We start from the raw sequence: 27,431 nt of genomic DNA, 5'->3' as shown, positions 1-27,431 counted from the left end.
TTCTTATTTTCATGGTCACTACTGATTTATTAAATAAAAATTCCAACGATTGTTACTCTATAAATGTAGGACTTTCCTTATGTTTGTTAAAAGGTGAAATGTACTGAAGTGTCTAGTCGTCTTTTACCACAAGTGGGAATTTGGCTTCATAAAGCTTATTGTCAATTTAAAGGGGTACTCTGGTCATAACAAGTTATCACTTAACTGCTAAGCTAGCTATGGTTCCGAACCGGGAATTGGATGTTTCGCCCCCAGCAATCCGCCCCCGGGTACACTTCGCCCCCGCAGATTTCGTCCCCAGGATGTTTTGCCCCCGCACATTTCACCACCGCACATATCGCCCCCAGATGTTTCGCCCTGTGAAATGTCCGGGGCGAAACGTGCGGGGGCGAAATGATAGGGGCGAACTGATGGGGGCAAAACTTCCTATAACCGTCTGAACCACTGGGACTCTCACTGTTCTGCAGAACAGCTCCAGTGTTCCATATTTGAGTGCCCCTGTGGAGGACTGAAGGAGATAGCCGCCTGTTTTACCTCCCTCAGTCCCATGAACTTTGAAGGCAGAAGAGGCTCCACTCAAACAGCAGCTGGACCCCACTGATCCAGCAATTATCATCCATCCTGAGGATAGGTGATAATGTTATACCAGGAAGATCCTTCTGAGCTTCTTATCAGAAGGGCTAGGATCGAAGAGGTAAGGTTTCTCCTTGTGGAGAGTGACAAGCCAAGCCTAGCATGTCAGAGTGAAGAGACTTAAAGGCCATGCATGCTCCTCTGGGAAATTACATATGCAAATTGCCTCTTCATAGAGGAAGAGGACTTGAACTCTAGAGCCATCTATCGGAAGTCAATATCAACCCTTTAACGACTTTGGATAAAAGCCGAACTGTAATCTCAATTTGCAGATACTGTGTTTCAGGGTATTGGCCCTCCTCAGTGCAAAGCATGAGATCTGATTTGGCTGGGTGAAAGGCTTAAGACTGGGATCTAAGGGGTAAAGTTTTCCTTGTGGAGAATGACAAACTTTACCCCTTAGAGGCCAGTCTTAATCCTCTCACCTAGCCAAATCAGATCTCATACTTTGCACTGATGAAGGACAACACCAAGAAACACTGTCAGCAAACTGAGATTCTGGTTTGGCTTTTATCCGAAGTCATTATTATTTATTATTAGAAGTCATACGGCAAGGCTTGTTAAAGGGTGGATATTGACTTTTAGGATTGCTACTTCCAATAGGTGTCCTTTTCCTCTCCGAAGAGGCAATTTGAATAACAGAAGGCTAAAAACATGTAATGCATTAACCAGCACTAAGTTCTGGAGCCATTATGGACCCCAGCCAGCACCACTACCCAATAATGTGGCTCCACCGTGACTTCTATTCAGTTATATATTTTTCTTTTGTACAGGATTTCCAAAGTACAAGTGTGTTCTTGATGTGTGGGAGTGAACCAGGTACCTAGGAGAACCCCACAGCCCTGTTTAGACTCATCTATACCCGAATACCGTAAAGGAAAGGCCCCAAAACACATGGTACAGTGGTTTCCATATCTAGAGAGGTGTCCGTGTGTTACTTGCTGTACACAAGGGGATAAAACCGACTTCTGAGCTACAATACAAAAGCTTCTCGGTGCCGTCAATGGATCCGGGACGTCGCTGTGGGCAGCTAGCGGATGATTAGACAGAATATCACCTACATCATGTCACCGCGATCACACAACAGCAGAAATGCCACAGGTAGCGGAATTAAATAATGAGCTCGACCCTGAAGAGAGTTTGTAAAATAAATTGGATCGACATCTATTTTTAATGCAGGTAAATGGCGCCCAAACCAAAAAAACAGCTAAAATTATTCTATTCTTCATCTCTGTATTAAATCGTCAAATTAATGGAGCAATCTGAAAGTGAGCTAAAAGCATTTAGAGGTGGAGAATTATCTTCTCTACGGGGGGCGCCGTAATTCAGTAACACAACATAAAGAGACGGACGGAAATAATAATAATAATAATAATGCAGATTACCGCCCCTGGTTCAGAGGCGGCCTGCATAATTATCAGATAATTGTACAATAGTGATTAATGGGATCAGATACGTTACGCAGATGGAGCGATCATACAGCATGGCGGGGAGCTTGGCATGTCTGGCCACCGATCAGAGGACTAAGGATGGATTTTCTCATCTGTATTATGGATGCAACTCCCAGCCGCACCTAAACTAACAGGCTCTACCGTTCCTAAGAACTAGGTGTACCCAGTCTTTTGAGACCCCGGTTCTCCCATTAGGCCACGTTCACACGTTCAGTATTTGGTCAGTATTTTACATCAGTATATGCAAGCAAAAACCAGGATTGGGAGATAAATACAGAAGTGGTGACGAGTTTCTATTATACTTTTCCTCTGATTGTTCCACTCCTGGTTTTGGCTTACAAATACTGATGCAAAATACTGACCGAATACTGAACATGTGAACATGGCCTTAGTCAGACCCCCAGCGATTGCAAATTTAGGCGATATCTGTTGGTTACAGGACAAACCCATTAATCAGTTCCCGACCAGGCAATTTTTCTCTTCCGCCTTTTCTTCTTTCAGGCATACACTTTTTTTATTTTTCTGTTGACCTAGCTATATGAGGGATTTTTTTATTTATTTATTTTTTTGAGTGATGACTTGTAGTTTTGAATTACATCATTCACTTTACCATATTATGTACTGAAAAATGGGAAAAAAAGATCAGATTCCCTCATTGTTGTAGGGGCTTTGTTTTTGCACCATTCATTGCGTCTTAAAATGACCTGAAAACATGATCATCCAGGTCAGGAGTCAGGACAACTACAGACATACCAAACTCCTAATTTTTATATAAATAAATATATGTAAATATATATATATATATATATATATATATATATATATATATATTTTTTTTTTTTTTGTTGCTAAACAAAATGCACAACCATGTTAAAAAAAAAAAAAACAACTTTATTCGGTTTTATGCACACGACTGCGTTTAAATTCAGGTGAAAATGCCAAGTTTTTCAAGTAGAAGACTCTACAGGAAACCCTGGAGGTTTTTTTTTCTTATAGCTTCTTTTGTGTAATTTTTTTGGTCTTTTCCTGAGCATTTTTTCCAGCAGATTTCCCACGGTTTTTGTTCTGTCTTTTTTATTGTCATTTTTCAGTAGTCTTCTTTTCACTCCATGCAATAATACAGAAGCCACTAGTATTTTTTTTATATAATTTTCTCACAAGTTTTTCAGGCGGTTTCCGTGGCGGAACCCACCTGAAAAAAGATTCCATGTGCACATACCCTTAAAAAAAAGGTTGAATTATGTCGCCATTTTTTGAGATGCGTAACACTTGTTTTCATTGTTTTGTGTGGTTAGTGGACACCATTTTGAGGTAGATAAAATGTTTTTATCTTTTTTTTTTGTGTGGTTGGTGAGGGGACTAAAAAAACATTAATTCTGGTATTTCACAGCATTTACCATACAATTTAATTAATTTTATATTTTCAAAGGTCGGATTTTACAGATGTGGCAATATCAAATATTTTTATTGAATTTTTACTTCTCTATTTTGAACTAGGAAAAGGATTGGGTATCAAACTTTTATGTATTTTTTTTTAAAAAAAAACATTTTTCTTCTAATTTATATATATATTTTTAAAGGGGTCGTCCAGTGTAAACAAGTGATCACGAATTAACACAATCATAACTTATTGATCGGTGGGGGTTCGACTGCTGAGACCGGCAGAATGGGGAACTTTTATTCTTGTTGTGCGCATTCCCGACTGCTGCATCAATCACTGCCTATGGGGCTGTCGGCCATTGTACTTGTTTTTTATGACAGTCATACTGAGAATGAATAGAGCAGCGGTCGGATATCTGACCTTTTGCTCCATTTTTTAAAGGGGATAATAATTCCCCAGTCTACCAAAAGGTGCAGGTCCCAGCAGTCCAACCCCCACCGATCAGCAAGTCATCGCCGATCCCATGACAACCCCTCTCCAGACAACCCCTTTAAACTCCCTCTAGTGGTGGCTGAAAGCAGACAGAGTTTTTGCACTGCGGCACAGAATGTTAGATCTTACGACGACATGGTGCTGAGTGGAGAAGATTCGCTTTCGCATACATTACACCACATTAGACGGAATATATTGCGCTATATAATTAATTCCATTTCAATACTTAGTTTAAATATTTACATTACCTTGACTGCTTTCATTCTGATTCTCCGCTTTCCGCTTCCTCCCTCTTGACGAGTCTGGCTGTTTCTTCTCAGGAGTCTGGAACAAATGATCAAATAGAAAGAAAAGAATGAATTAATCTTTTACAGTTAATTGAACTAAACTGGAAACCTAATATATAGGGGTTAGCGGATTTTTACAAAAGCAGAAACTGTCACTTGAACACCTCATGTCACCGGGACAGGATGTCCTTACATTAGACATTTTGTGACACCTGAACAAATGAACCACTGGTGCTCGCAACATGGTGCCAATGAATGGGCCAGACAAAGAGGGAGCCAGCACTGATATTACGTTCTCATGCACCTGGCTGGTACATAAGTGATGGAGGCCATTCTGTTCCTAGTATGGAGCAGTTGATCCTCCATGTGCTCCCGCAGGGTCCATCCGGTGCTGTATGTACACAGATATTCTCACTAGGCTCAATGCTTCCAGGACAGAACATCACCTCTAATGGAGCGGCCACAATCAGCTTGTCAGATTTTTAATGAAATTTGAGGGGTAAGAAGGTACAAAACAGATTCCTCATCCCTATATTAAGGCCATTGTGCATAAACACCAAGAAACAGGATTTTGGAGATGGAGCATAAAGGGACTCTGTCACCAGGTTTTTGCGAACTAACAAGAGAGCAGTATAACCCTGCCTACACCACCGATTGGCAGCTTTCTGTGTACACTGTGCATAGGCAGAAAGCTGCCAATCAGTGTTGGGGGTGAGGTTATATAATGCTTAACATTCAGAGAACTGCAGACAAAATAGGGATTTTATTAAGACCTCAGCAAGCAGCCTAGTATAAGATACATTGCTGGAATCAGGGTCTCTACCCCTATATTATACTGCTCTCAGATTCGGTAGGAAAAACCTGGTGATAGATTCCCTTTAAGCTCTGATGGATAACTAAGAACAATGGCACGAGTCTCACCAGTCCTAGGACTCATGTGCATGGCAGATTTACTGATATTATAGAGCTGTGGTTGGGTGCCTATTCTAACGTATTGGGCGCTATAGTGCCCCTGATTGTATACCATCAATCGGTCCTTATATCCCATATTGAAACAAAATGTAAAAGGTTACAAAAAAAAAACTACTTAACACCTTAGGTTTCAGTTCACATGTTGCAATTTTGTTGAGGTTTTCCTGAAAGCTGTAATACTCTTCTAATGTTGTAGAAAATTAGCACCAAGGCCACAATGTGCAAGTACGACCTGTACTGTCAGAATAGTAATTATTCTTTCCATAGCCGATGCAAGCACCTTAATTTCCTGCAGCCTTATTGGGGCATGTACAAATGAATCTATATCGTGCAGAACCTGCTAAGCTTTCTGCTGCAAATGTCAAATCAGCGAGTGTATGAGGTTTCATAAAATCCCATCCACAGTGCTAGTACAGGATAGATAGCGGAAAATCTGCTGTGCAGAAGCTGCATGTAAACATACCCCTTACAGATCCTGAATATACCCTTAAAGAGAATCTGTCAGCAGGTTTTTGCTACGTAATCTGAAAACACCATGCGGTAGAGTCTGAGACACTAATTTCAGCCATGTGTCACTTACCAGGCTTTGTGCTGTAGTTTCAATACAATCAGCACTTTATCAGCACGAGATTATCATTGCCAGACTAGCTTCCATGAGCCTCCTGGTCCAACCATGCTCACAGCACAGATTAGCAACTTACTGTCAATATACAGTGTACATAGAAAGCTGCTAATCAGTGATGTGGACGGGGTTAGCTCTCTGAGCTCTGCTACATCTAAAAATTCTGGTTGCATCACAACTGCTGCACCCAGAAAAGTAAGTGATACATCACTGTTATCAGGGTCTCTTTCACTACATGATGCTGCTCTCGGATAAGGTAGCAAAAACCTGGTGACCGATTCGCTTTAAGGCTGGGTTTATATGGCCTTATCAAAAAAAAGGCATTTTGTGGACGCGATTGGCTCCACATGCTCCATCGAATTGCTGATGGGTGAAGGAGTTTATATTGTATACACTATTCCGGTTCGTAGAGAGGATCAGAATAGTGCATGCTGCAATTTTATCAACGCCAACAGCCGTCAACGTGGAAAATTGTGCACTTGCACTTTGGCAATAAATGGTCTGTGTATGGTCTGCCGTGCACATGGCCAATACTGATCAAACTTCATAAATGGGCAGTTTTAATCATATTCTAAATGTTGAGGCCTTTTATAATTTATGGACATAATAAATAAAAGGACATGAGCCTTTATATGGGTATCCAGTGATTAGAAAGCACTGGCACTTTAAAAAAAAAAAAACACTAATCCTGAAATGTGATGCATGAATGGTGGTCATCATGGAGTCGGGTGAAATGTGATTAGAATCTATAAATACTATAAACTATAAATGACAAGAGTGTGTTATGAGCACTAACTAACATTCCTCTCATTCCAGGAAAAGGAAGATGAACACATGCTAAGTATAACACACGGGAGCGCAGATCCCCCGCACAGCAAACATACCTCTGACTCTTTGTCGCTTAAAGATCCCAGGCTCCCGAAGCTGTGGTTGGAGCTTTCATTGTTTGTTGAGGCCTGTTGAGCACACACAGGTAGGACAAAATAAATAACGCCAGCAGGATACACAACACGCCAAAAAAAAGATACAAGGTCACATTTTATACAAAATAAATAATTACTAAAAAAAAAAATAATAAAATAAATCCTAATAAATAGTAAAAATTGGAAATGAGCATTGCCGTGACTGTAATAACATCATCCTAGCAAACTTACAATGTTTCCACATCAGCTCCTCTTGACATTTTTCATAAAATATATGCAGATCATTTTTAATTACATTATTTATTTTGATAAAAGTAGCATTAAAAAAATAAAAATTAATTATATTCACTTGATGATGTCCCCACTGCTCAACAGGACGACAGTTTTTGTGAGATGTCCCAATGTGGTGCCGCTCAGATCATGCGTATGCGACAGTAAGGCCACGTGCACACGTTCAGTATTTGGTCAGTATTTTACATCACTTATTTGTAAACCAAAACCAGGAGTGGAACAATCAGGGGAAAAGTTTAATAAAAACACGTCACCACTTCTGTATTTATCACCCACTCCTGGTTTTGGCTTCCAAATACTGATGTAAAATACTGACCAAATACTGAACGTGGCCTAACCGACAATCATTGGCCTCAGCAGTGATTGCAGCCAAGTTGGCACATGACTGCGAAGGCTAATGGTGCAGTGGTCACTTGCGCGTGGTAGGAACGTTCTGTAGAGTTCACTAAAACTGGAGGGACTATCAGAGCAGCAGCACTGCTCACCTCCTTCATTTCCCACCGATGCAGCAGAGACTCTCCGGTGGTCCCCTGCCAGCTTTTGCTTATAATCAACCAGTGACGAATTTTCCTGGAGGCACCTGACCACCACTGCCAATCAGTGGTCTCAGTAGTAAGGTGCCGGGGTATCACTGCTCAGTGCTAGTGAGTATTGGCAGATTGTAGGCAAAGAACGGCACGGACTACTTACTAATCATCTGCACAGGAGGGGGCGGAAAACAAGAGGGGGCGGAAAACAAGAGGGGGCGGAAAACAAGAGGGGGCGGAAAACAAGAGCGGGCGGAAAACAAGAGGGGGCGGAAAACAAGAGCGGGCGGAAAACAAGAGCGGGCGGAAAACAAGAGGGGGCGGAAAACAAGAGGGGGCGGAAAACAAGAGGGGGCGGAAAAAACAATTTTTATTTTTAAGATTTGCTTTTTTTTTTGTTCAACATCAAGACAACCATTTCAAATTTTCTACTTGGCGTCTCTAGTCTCCCGAGAAAACTCCTGTCTGCAGAGACCAGGAGACCACAAATTGACTGTTCCTCTGAAGGGAATGTAGATGTGGGCAGAAAAGGTCACTGACTTAAACTTCTTTTAGTCTTGGCCACAATTTGACCCAATTAAACCTTGTTCAATGCAAAGTCAAAGATCATTCCACTTGTAGGAAAAAATATTGAATCTTCTTTTCTAGCAGTTTAGCAAAACTACAACCTACAACAGGTGTATTACATTGCAGAAAAAAAAAAGCTATCAGGCTACCAGCTGTGGTCGAAAGGAGAACACCAAGCTGTATGTGATCTACTAGAAATCAATCGGCAGCAATTTGAAAGGGTTTTCCAGTCTGGAGGACAGGACATTTCTGTATATTTTTCTAATAGTACATTGATTTTCATTGAAAAGGTGCAATTCTACATTTAACCTGCGGGGGTGCTGTAGAGAAAGTGAGGACTTGTTGCTGCGTTTTCTCACCCAGCTGGAGTCTTAAGTAGTAAGACACCTCGCGATTCGTTAAGAATAGAAGTGAAAGAATCGATTTTTGCAGCACCCTGGTCCAGCGACTAAATCAGTATTTGGTGGTAGCTTAACGGAAGCCCTGCCGACCGCCTCTTACCTACAAGTATCTTCAGCTCCTCTTGTGATTAGCCAGCTTGGTGCGACCTCAATAATAGAGATGAGCAAATAAACTTGCAGAACCCTTGTCCAGGGGCCACGTTGCGGAGTGACGCACATGACTGTGCGCCAGGCTGGCTAATCAAAGAGGAGACGGGAATGTCTGCAAGTAGGAGGTGATATGCAGCGATCTTGGCCAGCGTCCAAGGATTGTTGACCTGGAGTTATGTGAATTTATTGGTTCCTATTAAGCTGGGAGGGAACCTTTCATTAAATATTGTAAAAGATGGGCCATTTATCTGTAAAATCACCAGTTAAAAAAAGAATAGATAATAAGAAATGAGCAAAAAGATTTGCAGGACTATGGTAGGGCATCAACTCTGGTAGTTGGTGGCAGCCGTACCAGGGTCATGCAGTACTCGAAAACCTTCAATCATGGGTTCCTCTGGCATTTACAAGGTTTCACGTCACGCCATTGGCAAGATGCCGGCCTTCGAGTGTAGGCCAAGGAAGTTTGCGGGACCCTGGTCTGGCTGAGAGGGAGTACCGATATGGTGCTCAAACCATGGTCCCAAAAATCTTTTTTGTTAATCCTTAGTAGAAAATACCTAAGCACAATAAATCCATTCCCCTTTAAGAAGTGCAGTAATAAGACATTTCACGAGCAAACCACAAATCCTCCCAGACTAATAATATGGTCGGCTTCCAGACCGTACTCCTAAGAATCAGCACTCGAAAATTGCTTCTGTTTTGTGTTCATTACAACATGAAACCTCCACCGACACCTAAAACCTGGCAACGTGCGCTGTTTACAAGTCACCAAGACGGAAGCGACGGGTCTTCCAGCAGGATGGGTTACTAATGCGACAGCTGATTGTTCCACTTCAACCATCCTGTGGTTTTTCTATCGTTCTTTTGCTCTCAATGTATCACCAGCTCTGACTACATCACAAATTAATTAAGACAGCATTAAAAGATTAACGAGCTGGAAGCGGCAGGAAAGGGTTAATGGGAGTCGTGACCCAAAGCTATTCAAGAAACTTCTGCTCCGGGAATCAAACTTGAGGGAAGCACTTGTGACTTTCTCTGCCGCATGATATAAATTACCATGAAAGTGCAACAAAAGATCCAGAGACGGCGCTCTTCTCCACATGGACGGAGAAATGGAGATGACCAGTTGGCGCCTTCTTTTATACACTGATTTATTATACATGACCCCCCTCCAATAAGCCGAACACGCGGTCACATCGCTCATGACCCTCCTGCCCGCTCACTTCTCCCATTTAATATTTTTACTACCACTAAAAAATGACACGCAAAAGTTATTTTTTGCTCATAAGTGAATTTTGATACGTGTATATGGACACTGGCCATTACTTTTATAGACTGTCCAAGAATCTGCGGATGGATGGCAGCTTCATTGACCATCTCTTTTTTTAATTTCCACCTTTTTTTTTTTTTTTTTTTTTTTAGATATGTTAATTGAGTTTAAATGCCTTTAAGAAACTAAGGCTAGGTTTACATGTTGCACATTTGGTGCAGATATAAAATCCACAGCATTTTAGAACACAATCAAAGTGGATGAGTTTGAACTTAACTTCATCCTCCTGTTGCCTTCTATTGTGCAGAATCCGCAATTAAATTGGCTTTTAACGCATTTTTTTTGGGTGGGAGGTAAGGGGGGTTGTTTGGGGGGTTAAATCTGCAGCATGTAGCGGAAACCTGCCAGCAGATTTATCCATGTTACACTAAAAATATAGCAAATTGGCGCTGTCATACTGATTTAATACATACCTTTGATGTAAAGGTCTGCAGCCTGGTTTTCGTTAAATCCTAATGATAAATTACGGTTTCCTTGATGCTTCAGGGCGGGACTATGGGTCTTCATCAGAGCTCAGAGGGCTCAGCCATGGTCCCTCCGCTGCCTCGGTTGGCGGCGCCGGTGGTGGCACATGCACAGAATGAGATCTCGGCTCAATGAAGATCCAAGATCTCATTCTGCACATGAGCAACCACCAGCGATATTTTCATGAAGACCACTGGAGATCGATCTGCGCACGCGCCACCACCAGCGAAATTTTCATGAAGACCACTGGAGATCGATCTGCGCATGCGCCACCACCAGCGATATTTCCATGAAGACCGCTGGAGGTCGATCTGCGCATGCGCCACCACCAGCGATATTCCATGAAGACCGCTGGAGGTCGATCTGCGCATGCGCCACCACCAGCGATATTTCCATGAAGACCGCTGGAGGTCGATCTGCGCATGCCATTTTCATGGAGAGTGCACCAGCGAGAGCGTCGCCGACAGCTAAGACAGCACCAGCCCAAAACTTAAATGAATATCGTTAGTGTCTGTTTTAGCACATGTTAATTACACGGACCGATATCAAATGGGAAAACTGGACATGTGAATAAAACTCAAGAGCTTTTTACAACATTGTATAAAAGATGATTCGATCAAGCAATTACTGACGGTCTATACATCAGCATCAAGCAAATGATGGGGGAGAATGGTCTCATTTGATGTTCATCGCATCATTTTTTTTAAATAAAATATTATGGTTTACCAGCAGAGCATTCGCTAGTGTAGGTATACGTCTGTAGTGGTCCGTACTGGAAACAAGAAAAAAAAACAACGCGCGATCTCATAAGCAAATGGAATTTTGGAATCTAAACGGTAAGGCTTTGTTCACACTGTTGTTTTTCTGGTCTGATTGTCGACCGTGAAAAATAAACAACAGCGCTGCGAACAATTTTATTTAATAGGGCTGTTGTGAATGTCTGTGTGAAAATAAAAGTTGTGGTATGCCTATTTTGACTCGTTTATTCAAGTCTATGAATGAGCAAAAAAAAAAATGGATCCCATACGGATCAACCATCTAGCATCTGAGTCTTATAAGTACATTGCAATTTTTTAACATAAGAAACTGTATATATATATATATATATATATATATATATATATATATATATATATATATATATATATATATATATATATATATATATATATATATATATATAAAAACTGTTTTTCTTTTTTTTTATACACTTCTCTGAATTCAGCCTTAGACCACGTTCATACATTCAGTATTTGGTCAGTATTTGTTCCACTTCTGATTTTGGCCTACAATCAGAGGAAAAGTATAATGGAAACACGTCACCACTTCTGTATTTATCACCCACTCCTGGTTTGGGCTTACATGTAAAATACTGACCAAATACTGAACATGTGAACATGGCCTTAAAGTACCATAAAAATACATGTCTCACACATGCTTACGCCGACTTTCAGCTTTAATTGTTTTGCCAACTTATTTTCCGGAGTAAAAGGACCCCGTTTAAAAATAAACCAAATGAAGCGGAAGACTGTAAATGAATTAAAAGTGCCTGGACTTTAACCTATATCTGTAGAAGGCAGGTTTTATAGAAAAATTACATTTTTTATGGTGTGGGCTTTAACATAATATAAAAGTCTCCAAGTACAATGCGTTTTGGTTTCTGGCCTTTTTAAGATTAGGAAAATAAAAAAAAGGAGCTGGAGCACATGTTGATACAAGTGCAATGTGTAGGTACACATTCACACCGAGGCCACAAACAAGCATAACCTAGGATAAAAAAATAAATGCGCAAAACCATCCCGCCACGACAAGGTGTACCAAACCCAATCAGAATGGTCCTATTTTCTGTACATACAGGGGCGTGGATTACCCTGTGCATTTAGTTTATATAGCTTTATACGGACAGGTGTTTAAATAAGCCAGGCTGGGGTCCTGCTCTGCCCCCGTCTATTGTGGTTATACATCAGAGATAGGACCATCCCAAATAGGGTCACCTTGTCGTGGTGGGATGGCTTTTACGCTTTTTTGATCAAAACCGTGTCAATTAAGTACCTTATGTTATTTACATGTACTATTACGATTTACCTACTGCAGGGTATTTGCTCATTTTGTTTCCATGTTCAGTATTTTACATCAGTATTTGTAAGCCAAATTAGGAGTGGAACAATCAGAGGAAAAGTATAATAGAAACACGTCACTACTTCTGTATTTATCACCCACTCCTGGTTTTGGCTTACAAATACTGATGTAAAGAACTGACCAAATACTGAACGTGTGAACGTGGTCTTACACTGGGTGGACTTGTGTTGCGACTTACAAGGTGCTGCAACCACAAAAAGAGAGTTGTAAAAATTCCAAAATGATTTTTTTTAATCACTTACTTGACGCAGTAAAATGCAGGGCACAAAGCGACTAAATTCACATTATACAGCAATGTAACACTGGCATGGCGCTATCGTTGGCTGTGCAACATGCTAAAAAAAAAAAAATCACCATGTAGCACCAGCCATGGTGACCATCCGCACATGGGAGATTCGTACCAGGCTTTCAGTTGCACAAATTTGTGCAAAAAAACTAACATTGATGTAAAAGTATGTTCATAAATGGCAAAGTAGTTTTCAGGTTTTTATCTAGGAAGTGGATTTTATAAATTACCAATGAAGGCACACGTTCCTTGGGCAACATCTAGGTAGGGGCTCATACATTCGTGCAAACCAGTTTGAGCACGGACCGTAATGCACGGATTGGTCGCAGGTCACCTGATCTGAGTGCGACAGCTTCATATATATCAATGAGACTGACGCTTGGACTGGGAGAGCCGCGACCGCTCCGTGCTCGGACCGATATGCACTGATGATTGCATGAGCCCTAAGGCTTCAATCAGATGTTAGTTTTTAAAACAAAAAAAATGGACCGTCTTTGATCAGATTAATGGGTCCAATTTTCATTTGTTTTGCTCCGTGCGTTCGTTTTAACAATCGGTGTCAAAATTATTTTTTTTCATATGCAAAAAAATTGAAAAAAAAAAAGTTAATTATTTAATGGGTAGGAGAAACTTAAAAAACAGACATTTTGTTCTTTTGTGCAAAAAAAATAAATAAATCTGCAAATAAAACCACATGTGAACATGCTGACAGAATACGCACCATTTGTAGTCCATCAGTTACGGAAATCTGAATGACACCGAAGTTCAAGATTCCTAGCAAGAGGACATGACATCCGCTCTGCCTCCATGTTCCTGTGGCGACCTTCATGGTTACCTATCCTAAAGACGCTTTTCCCACGAATGACATTACCCATTCATAGAACAGATGATAAATGTCTGACCCCAACTATCATTAGTGTGGGGGTCCGGAGTCCCCCAAAACCTTGGTGAGGACATTCAGTGGTTCTAAATCCTATAACAGGTCCTCCACCTACCACATGCTAAGTTTAGCCCCCCTGACACACCAGGGCCAGGGTGCGACGGCGGCCCCCTGGTTCATTTTCTGTATCGTTGGCGAGACATGAGAGGTGACTGACAGTAAATACGAGGGTTTGCACTTTCCACACTGTTTGCAGCTGTTTTAGTAACAGACTTTTAGAGTCTGGCGGAGTGATTAAAAGGTGCTTTGGAAAGTTGCTCTCCTTGTTTGGTGCTACTGGCTTGGCACATCTTTAACTGCGGATATAAATCAATTGGGGCCTCTCTCGGCCGAGAGACGGAGAAAAGAAATACAGACGCAATAGCACTGCCTAATCAATCTGATAATACCCAGCATGCCTCGCTGGATAGTAACTGGGGAAGAATAATGCTGATATAACAGCAGTTCCAGACGGCTTCCATCCCAAATGTACAGTGGTGACCAACAGCTTTGCATTTTTTTTTCAAAGTGTGATTCCTTCTGTCTGGCTGTTGTGATGCCATTTTCCTGGTGATTTTAGTAAACTGGAAGTATAAGGACGAAAATTGTGTTTGACATCGTTTTATCCCTTTATGTGTTTAGTTTTCAACATTTGCTGGGCCAAATGTTTTGCATAGTTTGTCATGGGTAGTCAAATTTTGCCTACATTTTTTTTTGGGGTGTGTGTGTGTTTTTAGCTTAAAACATGGCAAAGACAAAGCCAAATTTATCACCAGATGTTAGGAAGCTTATTATTCTGAGAGTGAAGTCAGGCAAAAGCCAAAAAGAGGTAACTATGGCATTCACCTGTTCAAGTGTCACGTATATTAAAGAAAGAAAAAGAAGGTTATGGAGCAGCTGACAATCCTAGAAGTGGACGAACACGGAAAACTTCCTCCAGAGTTGAGCACATTATTAAGAAAAAGTCAGTATCTGATGTCCATAAAAGTGCTGGACAGATTTCACATGAAATAAACTAAGAATATGGGGTCAAAGTGAGTCACCAAACTATGGAGAGACGGCCAAGAGCAGTAGGGTTGAATGCATGAGTTCCTGTCAAGAGGCCTTTCATCTCTGCAAAGATCCGGAAGGTCCGACATGACTTTGCCAAAGAACAATGGAAAGAGACGGATTGGTCTAAAATGTTGTGGTTGGATGAATCCAAGTACAATCTGTTTGGTAGTGATAGCAAGCACTATATATACCGCCCAATGGGAAAACGTAATGATATAAGGTACCAAAACACCTACAGTGAAACATGGTGGAGGCCATGTCATGGTTTGGGGCTGCTATTCTGCATCTGCCATTGGCACTTTGAATAGAATTGATGGAAATATGAATTCTACCATGTACAAGGATATACTGGAGAATGTAATGCTGCCACGTGGTAAAACCAAAGTAGTCAGGGGATGGAAATTCCAGCAAGACAATGATCCTAAGCACATCCAATTTAGTAAAAAATTGGTTAGCAGAGAAAAATGTTCGCCTGTTGCAATGGCCAAACCAATCACATGATTTACACCCTATAGAGCACCTTTGGGATGAGTTAGGGTGAAGAGTTGGGGCCCGAATCCATAGCAATAAAGATGAATTGTTTGCAGATATACAAATGGAATAGAGCAAGATCCCTCGAGATGTCTTGAGCACCCTAGTGGCTTCAATGCCCTGTCGGTGTGGTGCAGTAATTAAAGCAAAAGGTTATGCTACAAAATACTAAGTTATGGCATTGTAAACCATGAATTAGTCTCCATGTTGTGATCAATAAATAGTATACCCAAAACTTTTGGCAGTCCGTTTTCTTTAATTAAATGACCATACCTATATTCAAAAGCATTTTGGATAAAATTAAGGTCTTGCATGATGACAACTTCATGCACTGTCAATTCATCACCAGGGAAATCTCAGCACAGCAACCAGACAGAAGGAATCACACTTTTTAAAAAAAAAAAATAAAAATGCAGAACTGTTGGTTGTTACTTTAATATCATAGGTATCAGATGCTTTAAAAAAAAAAAAAAAAGTTTTAAATGGGATCTTGTTAGCAGGTTTTTGCTATGCAATCTGAGGGCAGCATCATGTAGGGGCAGAGAGACTGGTTCCAGCGATGTATCACTTACTGGGCTGTGTGTTATTATTGTAATAAAATCAGTGTTTTATCGGCAGGAGATCATCACTAGAGGACTAGGTGTCTCATGCCATGTAGTCCTCCTGCTCTGTGTAACCCCGCCCCCAGCACAGATTGGCAGCTTTTTGCACAGTGTACACAGAAAACAGCCAATCAGTGGTATGGGCAGGGTTATACACAGCTCCGCATCACTGCTAGATCTGCAGCATAGAAAACTGTGATTGTATCAAAATGACAGCAAACAGCTCAGTAAGTGACATATCACTGGAATCAGGGTCTCCAGCACCTACATCATGCTGCCATCAGATTACATAACAAAAACCTGCTGACAAATTCCCTTTAAGTAAATTTTCCACTTTTTACACTACTGTGCAGTATAAATTAATATATTTCATAGCAGCTCATGTTTAGAATAAATAAGATATAATTCTATCTTCCTGCAGTCACCACAAGGGGGAGCTTATGTGGCACCCCAGGGGTCTGGTTTTCCACAGTAATGTAATGTTATGTCTGAGAGCAGGTGGGAGGTCCTTTGGTCAGGGATCCTGTGCATGCCACACCTCCTGCCCAGTCTTGGGAGGGGAAGAACTTCCCCTGTATAAACCCTGGGCTGAGGCAGGGTTAGTCAGTCAAGGAGAGTAGAAACAGCAGAAGCTCAGTGGGAGCAATATTACTACGAGTCAGGGGCTGGCAGCTGCAGAGCTCGCCCTGACTGAGAAGCTTTCTTACCGGACCCGGCGTCCGAGGCTGTGGGGACTAACTCTTACCCAGCAGCAGAAGCCGACCGGCAGGGGATTTCAGGTCCTCAGGCCCAGAAACCCGAAGGCACGGTCACACGCGTGGGACCAGCACCGCCATCGTGGAGCGGAAGCCATTAGAAGGCCCCGAGTCACCGGCCATACGGGTGAGCACCACACGGTACACTCAGGGACGTGGGCTACTTATATCCGCTTCTAGCAAGGTAGCCAGAAGAGTACAGTCAGTTTGGGAGGCCTACAACTCCGCCTGGCCAGGGGAGATCCCATCTGCTCAAGGACTGACCAGGCCCCGTTCACTAGCAAGTACTCCGGGAGGGTCTATCGTTGTTACCAGTAAAGACCCTGAATTACACCGCACCGTCTCTGAGTGGTTCCTGCTACCCCCATCATCCACATCTGCTGCCCTGAGGCCATACCCCTCCCGTTGGGGGTTATACCATCTACGCTGCACCATCCATCCACCGGCCTCAGCGGACTGTCCTGCAGCGGCAGCTCCATAGCTGCATTCAACGGGTGGCGTAGTCGTCCTGCATCTACCGCTGTTACATCGCCGCTCAGTTTGACTCCCTGGGCACGGACCGGGTCACCGCCACGAGACTACAACCCTCAAGAGATCCGGCTCCGGGTAAGCTCCCGCGTGCGCAACGCAGCGCGACACAGGCCCAGGGGCGCGTCAACTTTGGCGTAGTCGGCAGGATTTCGTGCCCGCAACCACCGGGTACTGCGTGCCTGAAAAAGAGACTTTTCAAACTTACCTGTGGTGAAGATTCCCGCCATCCGGCGCCATCTTCAGCCTTCTTCCCGCCATCGGTGAAGTTTCCCGCCATCCGGCGCCATCTTCTGCCTTCTTCCCGCCATCCGTGGAGTTTTCCCGCCATTGGACGCCATCTTGAGGACGCCGCGCGGGAAGAAGAGGGGCGTGGACTCCGAAAGCGCGCGAGAACTGAAGCCCCGCCTCACGTCCGGACGTTGCGTAAGGTCCTGGAAGGAGCCCAGCAGACGCCGACGTCACAGGAGCGCGACGGAAGGTCCTCAACCCTGACGATCCACTGCGGAGCCGCGGCCTACAGAACAGGATCATCGCAAGGTAGGCCACGGTCCACTAGGGGGGAGGAAGATGTCGGATACGGAGGAGAGCTTCACTGCCTCAACCCCCGCCAGCGCTACCGCTGCTGCAGTTATGCCCTTCACCATGCCCTATATCCCGGGAGCAGCTTGGCTACCCCAGTACTCAGGGGAGTCACATACCCTGCATGACTTTAGAGAAAAGCTGGATAGCCTCTTCCAGGTGTACCCCCTCACAGAAGAGCAAAAAGTGAGCATCCTGGTGGCCCAACTAACCGGGGCAGCCAAAAGGGAAGTAAAATCCTGGCCACCTGGGAGGAAGACTGTCGCAGGGATACTAACCCGGCTGAAGGACACCTTTGATACCCGCACCTCAGCCGAGATTAAGCTTAGATTCTACGGGTGCAAGCAGCGAGCGCATGAGAGTATAAGGGACTATGCACTAAACCTACAAGAGGCCCTGAGGGCCATTAAGCAGACCGACCCTGATGGAGTGGGAAACGAGGACAGGCTGTTGACCGAACAGTTTATAGAGGGACTGTATTGTAATACCCACCGAACCCAGTTGCGGGCAATGGACTTACAGGATCCCCATCTGGGCTTTGCACAGTTCAAGGACAGAGCCATCCGGGTGCTCCGAGAACCGGCACCGGGTGGCGTTGTGACCCACAGGCGCCCAGCTAGCACTTACCACCAGGAGGCGGCGCCCTTGTCGGCAGGGCCTGTGGGAGCTGATGCGCAGGCTTTGGACAATGACCCGGCTCCAGACCTACACCATCAGGTCCAAGAGCTAGCTAAGAGCGTTGCTGCGCTAACCCGAACTGTGCAGTCTTTACAGGTTTCCACCCCAGGGAAGATCCAGCTGGCATCCGGACCGGAGGACATCCCGTGGCGTCGACCAAGGAGGACCCCACCGGCCAGAGGAAGACCCAGTGACCGATACAGCGAGGACGGACGACCCATCTGCCGCCGCTGCAATCAACCTGGACATATGGCAAGGTACTGTTCTTTAAACGGGCACAACCTGGGGTAGAGGGCCAACCCCCAGGAAAAAGATCACCAGGCCCATCGAACTGGCGCGACAGATATGTGGGAGGACGTCCAGTCTTGCCTGTGGTACTGGATGGCATTCCCATGAGTGCCCTACTGGACACCGGGTCACAGGTCACCACCATCCCGTACGTGCTCTTTAAGCAGTACTGGAATGACTCGGATATTACCCGCTACCCTGACGACGACTTGAGTATCATCGCCAGCAATGGCCAGCCCGTGCCACAGATCGGATTTAAAGAGGTGACCATCAAAATCGGTAGAGTCGAACTGGCAGCACAGGGACTGATCATTGTAGATATTGACAAGCATGAGAGTCACCCAAAAATAACTCTAGGAACTAATGTAATTGAAAATTGTCTTGCAGAGGTGATTTTCCTTTTACAGCAGGTTGCCAAGAACGCCAGCTCCGGCGAGCAGCGGGTGCTCCAGAAAGAGATCCGGGCACTGATGCGACGGCAACAGGTGGAACTCTCCGGCGGTGATATTGGTAGCGTGAGAATGTGTGACCCTTTTCCTATTGCCATGCCCCCAAAAAGTGAAATGATGATTTGGTGCCGGGCAGCTATTGGTCTGAGAGGTAGAGATTACCAGGCAATGGTAGAACCAGTTTACTCGGACAGTAGGCCCACCATTTTGACAGCACGGGGGGTGGTTGATGTACGCCATGGGAGGGTGCCCGTTCGCATAATAAATATCGGGGAGAGGGAAGTGTACCTGCCCCGGTATGCCACGCTAGCCAAATTATATACCATTAACCAAAATTCTATACAATCTGTGGAACCCTTGCCTCCATCTCACCCGGAGGAAGGTAACGGCTCTAAGAAAAACATGGAGGACTGGTGTCAGCAACTACATCTGGGTACTGACTCCACTCCCGCACACCAGAAACAAGGAGTCTATCGGGTGGTTCAGGAGTACGAGAGAGTGTTCAGTAAACACCCGTTAGACTTCGGGCGAGTCAAGGGGGTAGAACACCACATCCCCACGGGAGACCATCCTCCTATAAAAGAGAGGTATCGACCCGTACCCCCTGCCCACTACCAACACGCCAAGGGGATGCTTAGAGACATGAAGGAGGCTGGGGTGATCAGGGATAGCTGTAGCCCCTGGGCAGCTCCACTAGTCTTAGTCCGAAAGAAAGACAACACCATGAGGATGTGTGTAGATTACCGGAAAATCAATCGTATCACACACAAGGATGCGTACCCCTTACCAAGGATAGAGGAGTCATTGGCTGCTTTAAGATCTGCTAACTTCTTCTCTACCTTGGATCTCACTAGCGGGTACTGGCAGGTTCCTGTAGCAGAGGCGGACCGGGAGAAGACCGCATTCACCACCCCGATGGGACTTAGCGAGTTCACCTGCATGCCGTTCGGACTCTGCAACGCACCGGGAACCTTCCAACGACTAATGGAGTGTTGTCTGGGCCACAGAAACTTCGAGACGGTCCTGTTGTACCTGGACGATGTCATCGTATATTCCAAGACGTATGAGGACCACCTGAAACACCTGGCGGAAGTGTTCGAAGCTCTGGCAAGTTACGGCCTAAAGGTGAAACCCTCCAAGTGTCACCTCCTGAAACCAAAGGTGCAGTACCTGGGACACGTGGTGAGCGCTGACGGAGTGGCTCCCGACCCTGATAAGATCACCGCAATTAAGGAATGGCCAAGCCCCTCCAGCGTAAAAGAAGTGCGGCAGTTCCTCGGGTTGGTAGGCTACTACCGAAGGTTTATTCCCGGTTTCACCAAAAAGGCAGCACCTATGCAGGACCTCCTGATAGGCCAGTCCCGGAAGGCCAAGAACCAGAAGCCGCCCTTCAAATGGGAGGAGCTGGAAGAAGAGTCCTTCCGCCAGCTGAAGATGGCCCTCACGGGGGACGAAATCCTGGCGTACCCGGATTATAGCCAGCCCTTTATCCTCTACACCGACGCCAGTAACATCGGGCTAGGAGCCGTACTGTCCCAGATCCAGCAGGGGAAGGAACGAGTAATCGCCTACGCCAGCCGAAAACTGCGACCCACCGAAAGGAACCCCGAGAATTACAGCTCATTTAAGTTAGAGTTCCTGGCCGTAGTATGGGCAGTCACCGAGCGCTTTAAGCATTACCTCGCTTCTTCCCGGTTCACCGTGTACACGGATAACAACCCGTTGACACACCTGGACACGGCAAGACTCGGTGCCCTGGAGCAGAGGTGGATGGCCCGTCTGTCCAACTACGAGTTCACAATCAAATACCGGGCAGGACGCTCCAATACCAACGCGGACGCCCTGTCCAGGATGCCCAACCTGCCGGACGGAGGAGAAGATCCGGAGGGACTGGAAGAAGTTGAACTCCCTGCGTTCCACCGTCATGGGACTATCCAGTATTCCCACCGGGTAGGGAGTAAGCAGGCTGCTACGTTGAACCCCTTACCCCACTACAACTGGGCGGAAACGCAAGACAGCGACCCTGCCGTCCGACTGGTGAAGGAGATGCTGACTCGGCCGGAGGCTCGCCTTGAACCAGACGCTCCGGAGGAAGCCAAACAACTATGGGCAGAGAAGAGTCGACTGTTCCTTTACAAAGGGAAGTTGTGCCGCAGAATGGTTAACTCCCGGACGCATGAATTACTCTGGCAAGTAGTGGTGCCACGAAGAGACGCAGCCATGGTGATGGAGGCATACCACGACGGAGCTGGACACTTCGGGTGGAAGAAGCTGGAGTTCCTGCTGCGCGAGCGGTTCCACTGGGTAGGCATGAGGGGAACCATCGAGAAGTGGTGCAGAGACTGTGGCCCGTGCAACCTGAGAAGGAAGGACCGTGCCAGCCAGAAGACTCCCCTGCAGTCCATCGTCACCCGGCAACCGTTGGAACTGGTAGCCTTGGATCATGTAAAACTGACCCCAAGCAGAAGTGGCTACGTCTACGCGTTAACCATCGTGGATCATTACTCCCGGTTTCTGGTTGTCGTCCCCGTCAAGGACTTAACGGCTCAAACAGCAGCTAGAGCCTTCCAGCAGCACTTTTGCCGTCCACACGGGTACCCGGACCAAGTGCTGACGGACCAGGGACCTGCCTTTGAAGCGGAGGTCTTCCAGGAATTCTGCAATCTGTATGGCTGCCGGAAGATAAGGACGACACCCTACCATCCGCAAACTAATGGACTTTGTGAGAAAATGAACCAGGTGGTAATGGATCTTCTAAAAACGTTGCCCCTGGAAGAACGCAGTCTGTGGCCTGAGAAGTTGCCCGATCTGGTGGACCTATACAACCACATCCCGGTAGGTTCCACCAACTGTACCCCGGCTTACCTAATGAGGGCAAGACCTGGTAAGTTACCTGTTGACCTGGAAATGGGAGTCCTGACACCCGAGGACACTTCACCAGAAACAGACTGGGACACAGAGAGGCAGCAGCAGTACCGGAGATTACAGGAGAGCGTGGAGCGAAGTCTCTGTCAGGCTAGGGAAAGACAAGAGAAAACTTACAACCAGTATGCTCCCGCTGTTCCCCTGGTACCCGGAGAGCAGGTCTTGAAGAGGAAGAGACGGCTCCACAAGTTGGATGACCAGTGGGAGAAGGACCCGTACACCGTACTGCCCTCAAGCCACGAGAACCCGAAGGTTTGTACCATCAGTAAAGACGGAGGGGAAACCACAGCCATTGTATCCCGGGACCACCTGAAGAAGTGTCCCGAACAACTGAGGAACCCTGAAGAGGAACAAGAAGACCATCGACCCGTAGAAGAAAGGGAAGATATGGTTAGTACTGTGCTCGGGGACTTCCCTCGGTCTTGGACTCAAGTCAATGGTGCAGTTGTGGTACCCGTACTCACCTTCCTCCAACCAGCATCCCAAGCACCTACGGAGCAACAGGTAGAGCTGGAAGAACAGCCGGTCCAGGAGGCAGAAGACTCCACACAAGCAGAACAGGAGGATCAACCCTCTGCTTATAGTGAGCCTGCCGTACCCCTAGTGAGACAAAGAGCCGGTAGACAGCTGCCCAGTTTACCCTTGACAGCTCCTACACCCTGTAGTTCAGGGCTAGACAGTCAGCTCCGTAGGTCCACTAGGGCCACTAGAGGCCAGTTACCCGCACGCTGGAGGATTTGAAGTGTATAAATTGTTTTATTTATGTTTATCTGTGTATTGTTGCTTGTGTATAATTTTGTGTTTCCAGTTATTTTTAGGAATCCTTGGTGGATTTACCGGGAATCCTTGTACATAGTTGGAGCGTAACCCAGGATGGACTAGAGACTGTTAAGGACTCGGGGTAGGACAGACCCCTACCTGGTTACGTCTCCCTGTTTTGGTGAAATGGACACCTTGCTTTCTTCAAAGACTGCACCCGGTTACGGACACGCCGTGACCAGCTTTATGTGTTTCCTTATTGTAATGTTATTGTTTATACTTTGTTATGTTACAAAAATATGTTTAGTCCCGGAGTACTAAATTTCACTAGGGGGGAATGTGGCACCCCAGGGGTCTGGTTTTCCACAGTAATGTAATGTTATGTCTGAGAGCAGGTGGGAGGTCCTTTGGTCAGGGATCCTGTGCATGCCACACCTCCTGCCCAGTCTTGGGAGGGGAAGAACTTCCCCTGTATAAACCCTGGGCTGAGGCAGGGTTAGTCAGTCAAGGAGAGTAGAAACAGCAGAAGCTCAGTGGGAGCAATATTACTACGAGTCAGGGGCTGGCAGCTGCAGAGCTCGCCCTGACTGAGAAGCTTTCTTACCGGACCCGGCGTCCGAGGCTGTGGGGACTAACTCTTACCCAGCAGCAGAAGCCGACCGGCAGGGGATTTCAGGTCCTCAGGCCCAGAAACCCGAAGGCACGGTCACACGCGTGGGACCAGCACCGCCATCGTGGAGCGGAAGCCATTAGAAGGCCCCGAGTCACCGGCCATACGGGTGAGCACCACACGGTACACTCAGGGACGTGGGCTACTTATATCCGCTTCTAGCAAGGTAGCCAGAAGAGTACAGTCAGTTTGGGAGGCCTACAACTCCGCCTGGCCAGGGGAGATCCCATCTGCTCAAGGACTGACCAGGCCCCGTTCACTAGCAAGTACTCCGGGAGGGTCTATCGTTGTTACCAGTAAAGACCCTGAATTACACCGCACCATCTCTGAGTGGTTCCTGCTACCCCCATCATCCACATCTGCTGCCCTGAGGCCATACCCCTCCCGTTGGGGGTTATACCATCTACGCTGCACCATCCATCCACCGGCCTCAGCGGACTGTCCTGCAGCGGCAGCTCCATAGCTGCATTCAACGGGTGGCGTAGTCGTCCTGCATCTACCGCTGTTACATCGCCGCTCAGTTTGACTCCCTGGGCACGGACCGGGTCACCGCCACGAGACTACAACCCTCAAGAGATCCGGCTCCGGGTAAGCTCCCGCGTGCGCAACGCAGCGCGACACAGGCCCAGGGGCGCGTCACTTACTGTACTGTTTTGTTGCAGAGGTTGGAGTAGTACACAGTAAGCAATTAACCCCGTTAGTACCGGTCTCATTTCAGTCTTTAAACTGAAAGTCACAATATTATATTACTTTGATACAGCTGCAGTTATATTTCTCGATATTGCCATTTTGGGGTTACCTAACTTTTTTATTTTAAGGTTAAAAGTTCCGGGAGAGTGCAATCACGGTGAGACAAAGTTTATACTTTTTGGGAGGGGAATAAACAAGAAAAAGCAACTTTCGTAAAAATATATCTTTTAGTAATCACCTTTTAAACGTTAACACCATCAAACTGTTAGGATGCCGCAGTCCATTATACTGTTGTTGCAGTCAGAGCCCTGTGTGGGCATTCACTAGATGCAACTGTATGTACATTTGTGGGAAGGCTCTGCAACAATGGAACAGTTGCATCCATTTTGCCGCATCAGGTTAAAGGGGTGATCCAAGATTAAAAACAAAAAAATAGCAGGAAATTATATAACATGAAAAATATCTTGGAAAAAAACTCAAAAAAACAATACTCATTAATTACTTTGCTGCAGTGATCACATTTCGTACAACCTCGCGATGACCTCAGCTGCGATCTCCGCGCGTACGAATAGGCGATCTCCGCGCGTACGAATAGGCGATCTCCGCGCGTACGAATAGGCGATCTCCGCGCGTACGAATAGGCGATCTCCGCGCGTACGAATAGGCGATCTCAGCAATGAAGTAAACAAAAGTTAGCAGGGACCAGCAGAGCATTGTGTGCGCATCAATTTCTTCTAGCCCCATTCAGATGAATGGAACAGTTGCAGATATTTCTGCCAGGTGTAAATTTTCCCTAACAGAACAATAAAGCTCCAAACACAAAAAAGATACTAGAAGAAATTATAGGGGTTGTCCACTACTTGCACAAACCCTTCTAACATGAAGCACCGTCCTATGTAATATAAAAGTAGCATATACTCTTCTCGGTCCATTGCCTTCCCTGCAAAGTCATAGCTCTGTCTGCGGGCACTCGCATGACATTAAATCAAGTGATTGCTGCAGCCTTTCAGGGGCTGCAGCGCTCATACTTCTCTTAGATGAAACAGTTTTGTCCGAGGAAGTGACTGCCACAGTCTTTCAGTGGCTGCTGATGGGCTGCAGTGCTCCGTTTCCTCGGACAAAACGGTTTAATCTAAGAGAAGTTCGAACGCTGCAGACCATCAGTAAACCTGATAGGCTGCAGTGCTCACGTGAGATACCAGTGGCTGCTAATGGGCTGCAACACTTCCCTCCAATGAAACAGTTTAGTCCAAGGGAAGCCATGTGAGCGCTGCAGCCTATCTGGTCTAGTGTAAAACTGTTTTTAGGAAAAGGAATGCTGCAGCCCATCAGTGTCCACTGAAAGGCTGCAGCGCTCAGTTGACATAATGACATGCGATTGGCCACAAAGCGCAACTCCGACATTGCAGGAAAGGCGATGGTGGGGAAAGGAGTAGATGATGCTTCTATTTTAGATTGGGCAATACATCATTTATGAAGGGGTCGTCCAAGTAGTGGACAACCCCTTTAAAGAGCACAAAATCAAACATATTTAAAAAAAAAAAAAAAAAAAAAGAAAATTATGATCAATGGTGGTGATCATATAGTATGAAAGTTACTGCAACATATTGGAACGCCATTATATGCAAAATTAAGCACAAAATGCAAGATAAGAAGAAAAAACCTCAACAAACAAGACATGGTGAATGTGATCAAAGATCACGTATGATACAACTTCCTATGTGGTAAATCAGGGGTCGACAAAGTTGTTCAGAATCTAGGAGCCAGCCAAAAAATTTAGGAGCCAGAATTTTTTTTGTTGACAAACTGTACATATAGACCCCCTCACACACGGCGTCTCCCCGGGGAGCACGGCCTTTGTATGTACTTACACAGGTAGCGGCCCCCCGGCCACAGCGATCCTTCCCCCCAGGGCCGGCTCCAGGTTTTTCTGGGCCCCGGGCGAAAGAGTCTCAGTGGGCCCTTTTAACACATACACGATTCATGATGCACAGATACGGCGGAGAAATAAATATATATATATATATTTATTTATTTATTACACATGGCCCAGCCTGCCCCCTCATCCTTCACATACGCAGACATATGCGCGCGCACACACGGTACGCAGACATATGCGTGCGCACACACGGTACGCAGACATATGCGTGTGCACACACGGTACGCAGACATATGTACACATACAGACATACACATAGATAAAACAGACAAATATATATACACAGTCATATACACTGACATTCACATACATGCACTCACACAGACCCATTACTAATATTTTTAATATGGGGATTGGGGAAGCCTCACTCACCTGTCCCCGGTCCAGTGTCCTGTCCAGCAGCTCCTCGGGTATGGGGCAGTGCAGGGCCCCCGGCGTGTCACAGACTTCATGGCCCTGGAACATCAGAGGGGCCCACTTGCGGTCGGGTCCGGGCCCTCCCGCCCATCTGTGCAGGACCTCCGCTCCGACGATGTTTGATTGCCGGCACTTCCCCCAGACATGGCCGCGCGCTGTGCGGCTGTGTCTGCTAGTAATGACGCGGCAGGAGCGACACACAAGCACAATTAAAGGTGCAGTGCCGTCGACCCTGCCATGTCATTACTAGCAGACACAGCCGGACAGCGCGCGGCCATGTCTGGGGGGAGTGCCGGCAATCAAGCAGCGCCTGCGTCCCTGAACAGGTGCCGAGGAAGCGGCCAGGGCCCCGACAGTGAGTGGGCGGGTGGGTGTGTGAGCCCGGCCCCGACAGTGAGTGGGCGGGCGGGTGTCTGGGCCCGGCCCCGACAGTGAGTGGGCGGGCGGGTGTGTGGGCCCGGGCCCCGACAGTGAGTGGGCGGGCGGGTGTGTGGGCCCGGGCCCCGACAGTGAGTGGGCGGGCGGGTGTGTGGGCCCGGGCCCCGACAGTGAGTGGGCGGGCGGGTGTGTGGGCCCGGGCCCCGACAGTGAGTGGGCGGGCGGGTGTGTGGGCCCGGGCCCCGACAGTGAGTGGGCGGGCAGGTGTGTGGGCTAGGCGCCAGACAGTGAGTGGGCGGGGAGGTGTGTGGGCTAGGCGCCAGACAACATTTTCTAGGCGCCACTGGCGAC

At 46.2% G+C, this 27,431-nt stretch overlaps 1 protein-coding gene across 4 annotated transcripts in view; it reads right to left on the bottom strand.

The window, feature by feature from the left end:
* The window catches only part of TLK1 (tousled like kinase 1), a 374,214-nt gene that overhangs the window by 47,864 nt on the left and 298,919 nt on the right, over positions 1-27,431 (bottom strand). For all 4 annotated transcript variants that reach the window (XM_073646967.1, XM_073646966.1, XM_073646969.1 and 1 more), the window contains 2 exons: positions 6,723-6,794; positions 4,206-4,281 (listed from right to left, as the gene is read on the bottom strand). In XM_073646967.1, the coding sequence (XP_073503068.1) occupies positions 4,206-4,281; positions 6,723-6,794 (148 nt within the window). The remainder of the gene's footprint in view (positions 1-4,205; positions 4,282-6,722; positions 6,795-27,431) is intronic.

The sequence above is a fragment of the Phyllobates terribilis genome, unplaced genomic scaffold, assembly GCF_046119375.1.
Source record: "Phyllobates terribilis strain yellow unplaced genomic scaffold, ASM4611937v1 Scaffold_9__5_contigs__length_417890890, whole genome shotgun sequence".
Classification (NCBI taxonomy): Eukaryota; Metazoa; Chordata; class Amphibia; order Anura; family Dendrobatidae; genus Phyllobates; species Phyllobates terribilis.
Note: the sequence above shows the minus strand (reverse complement) of the source record. Positions and strands in the feature narration are given on the sequence as shown.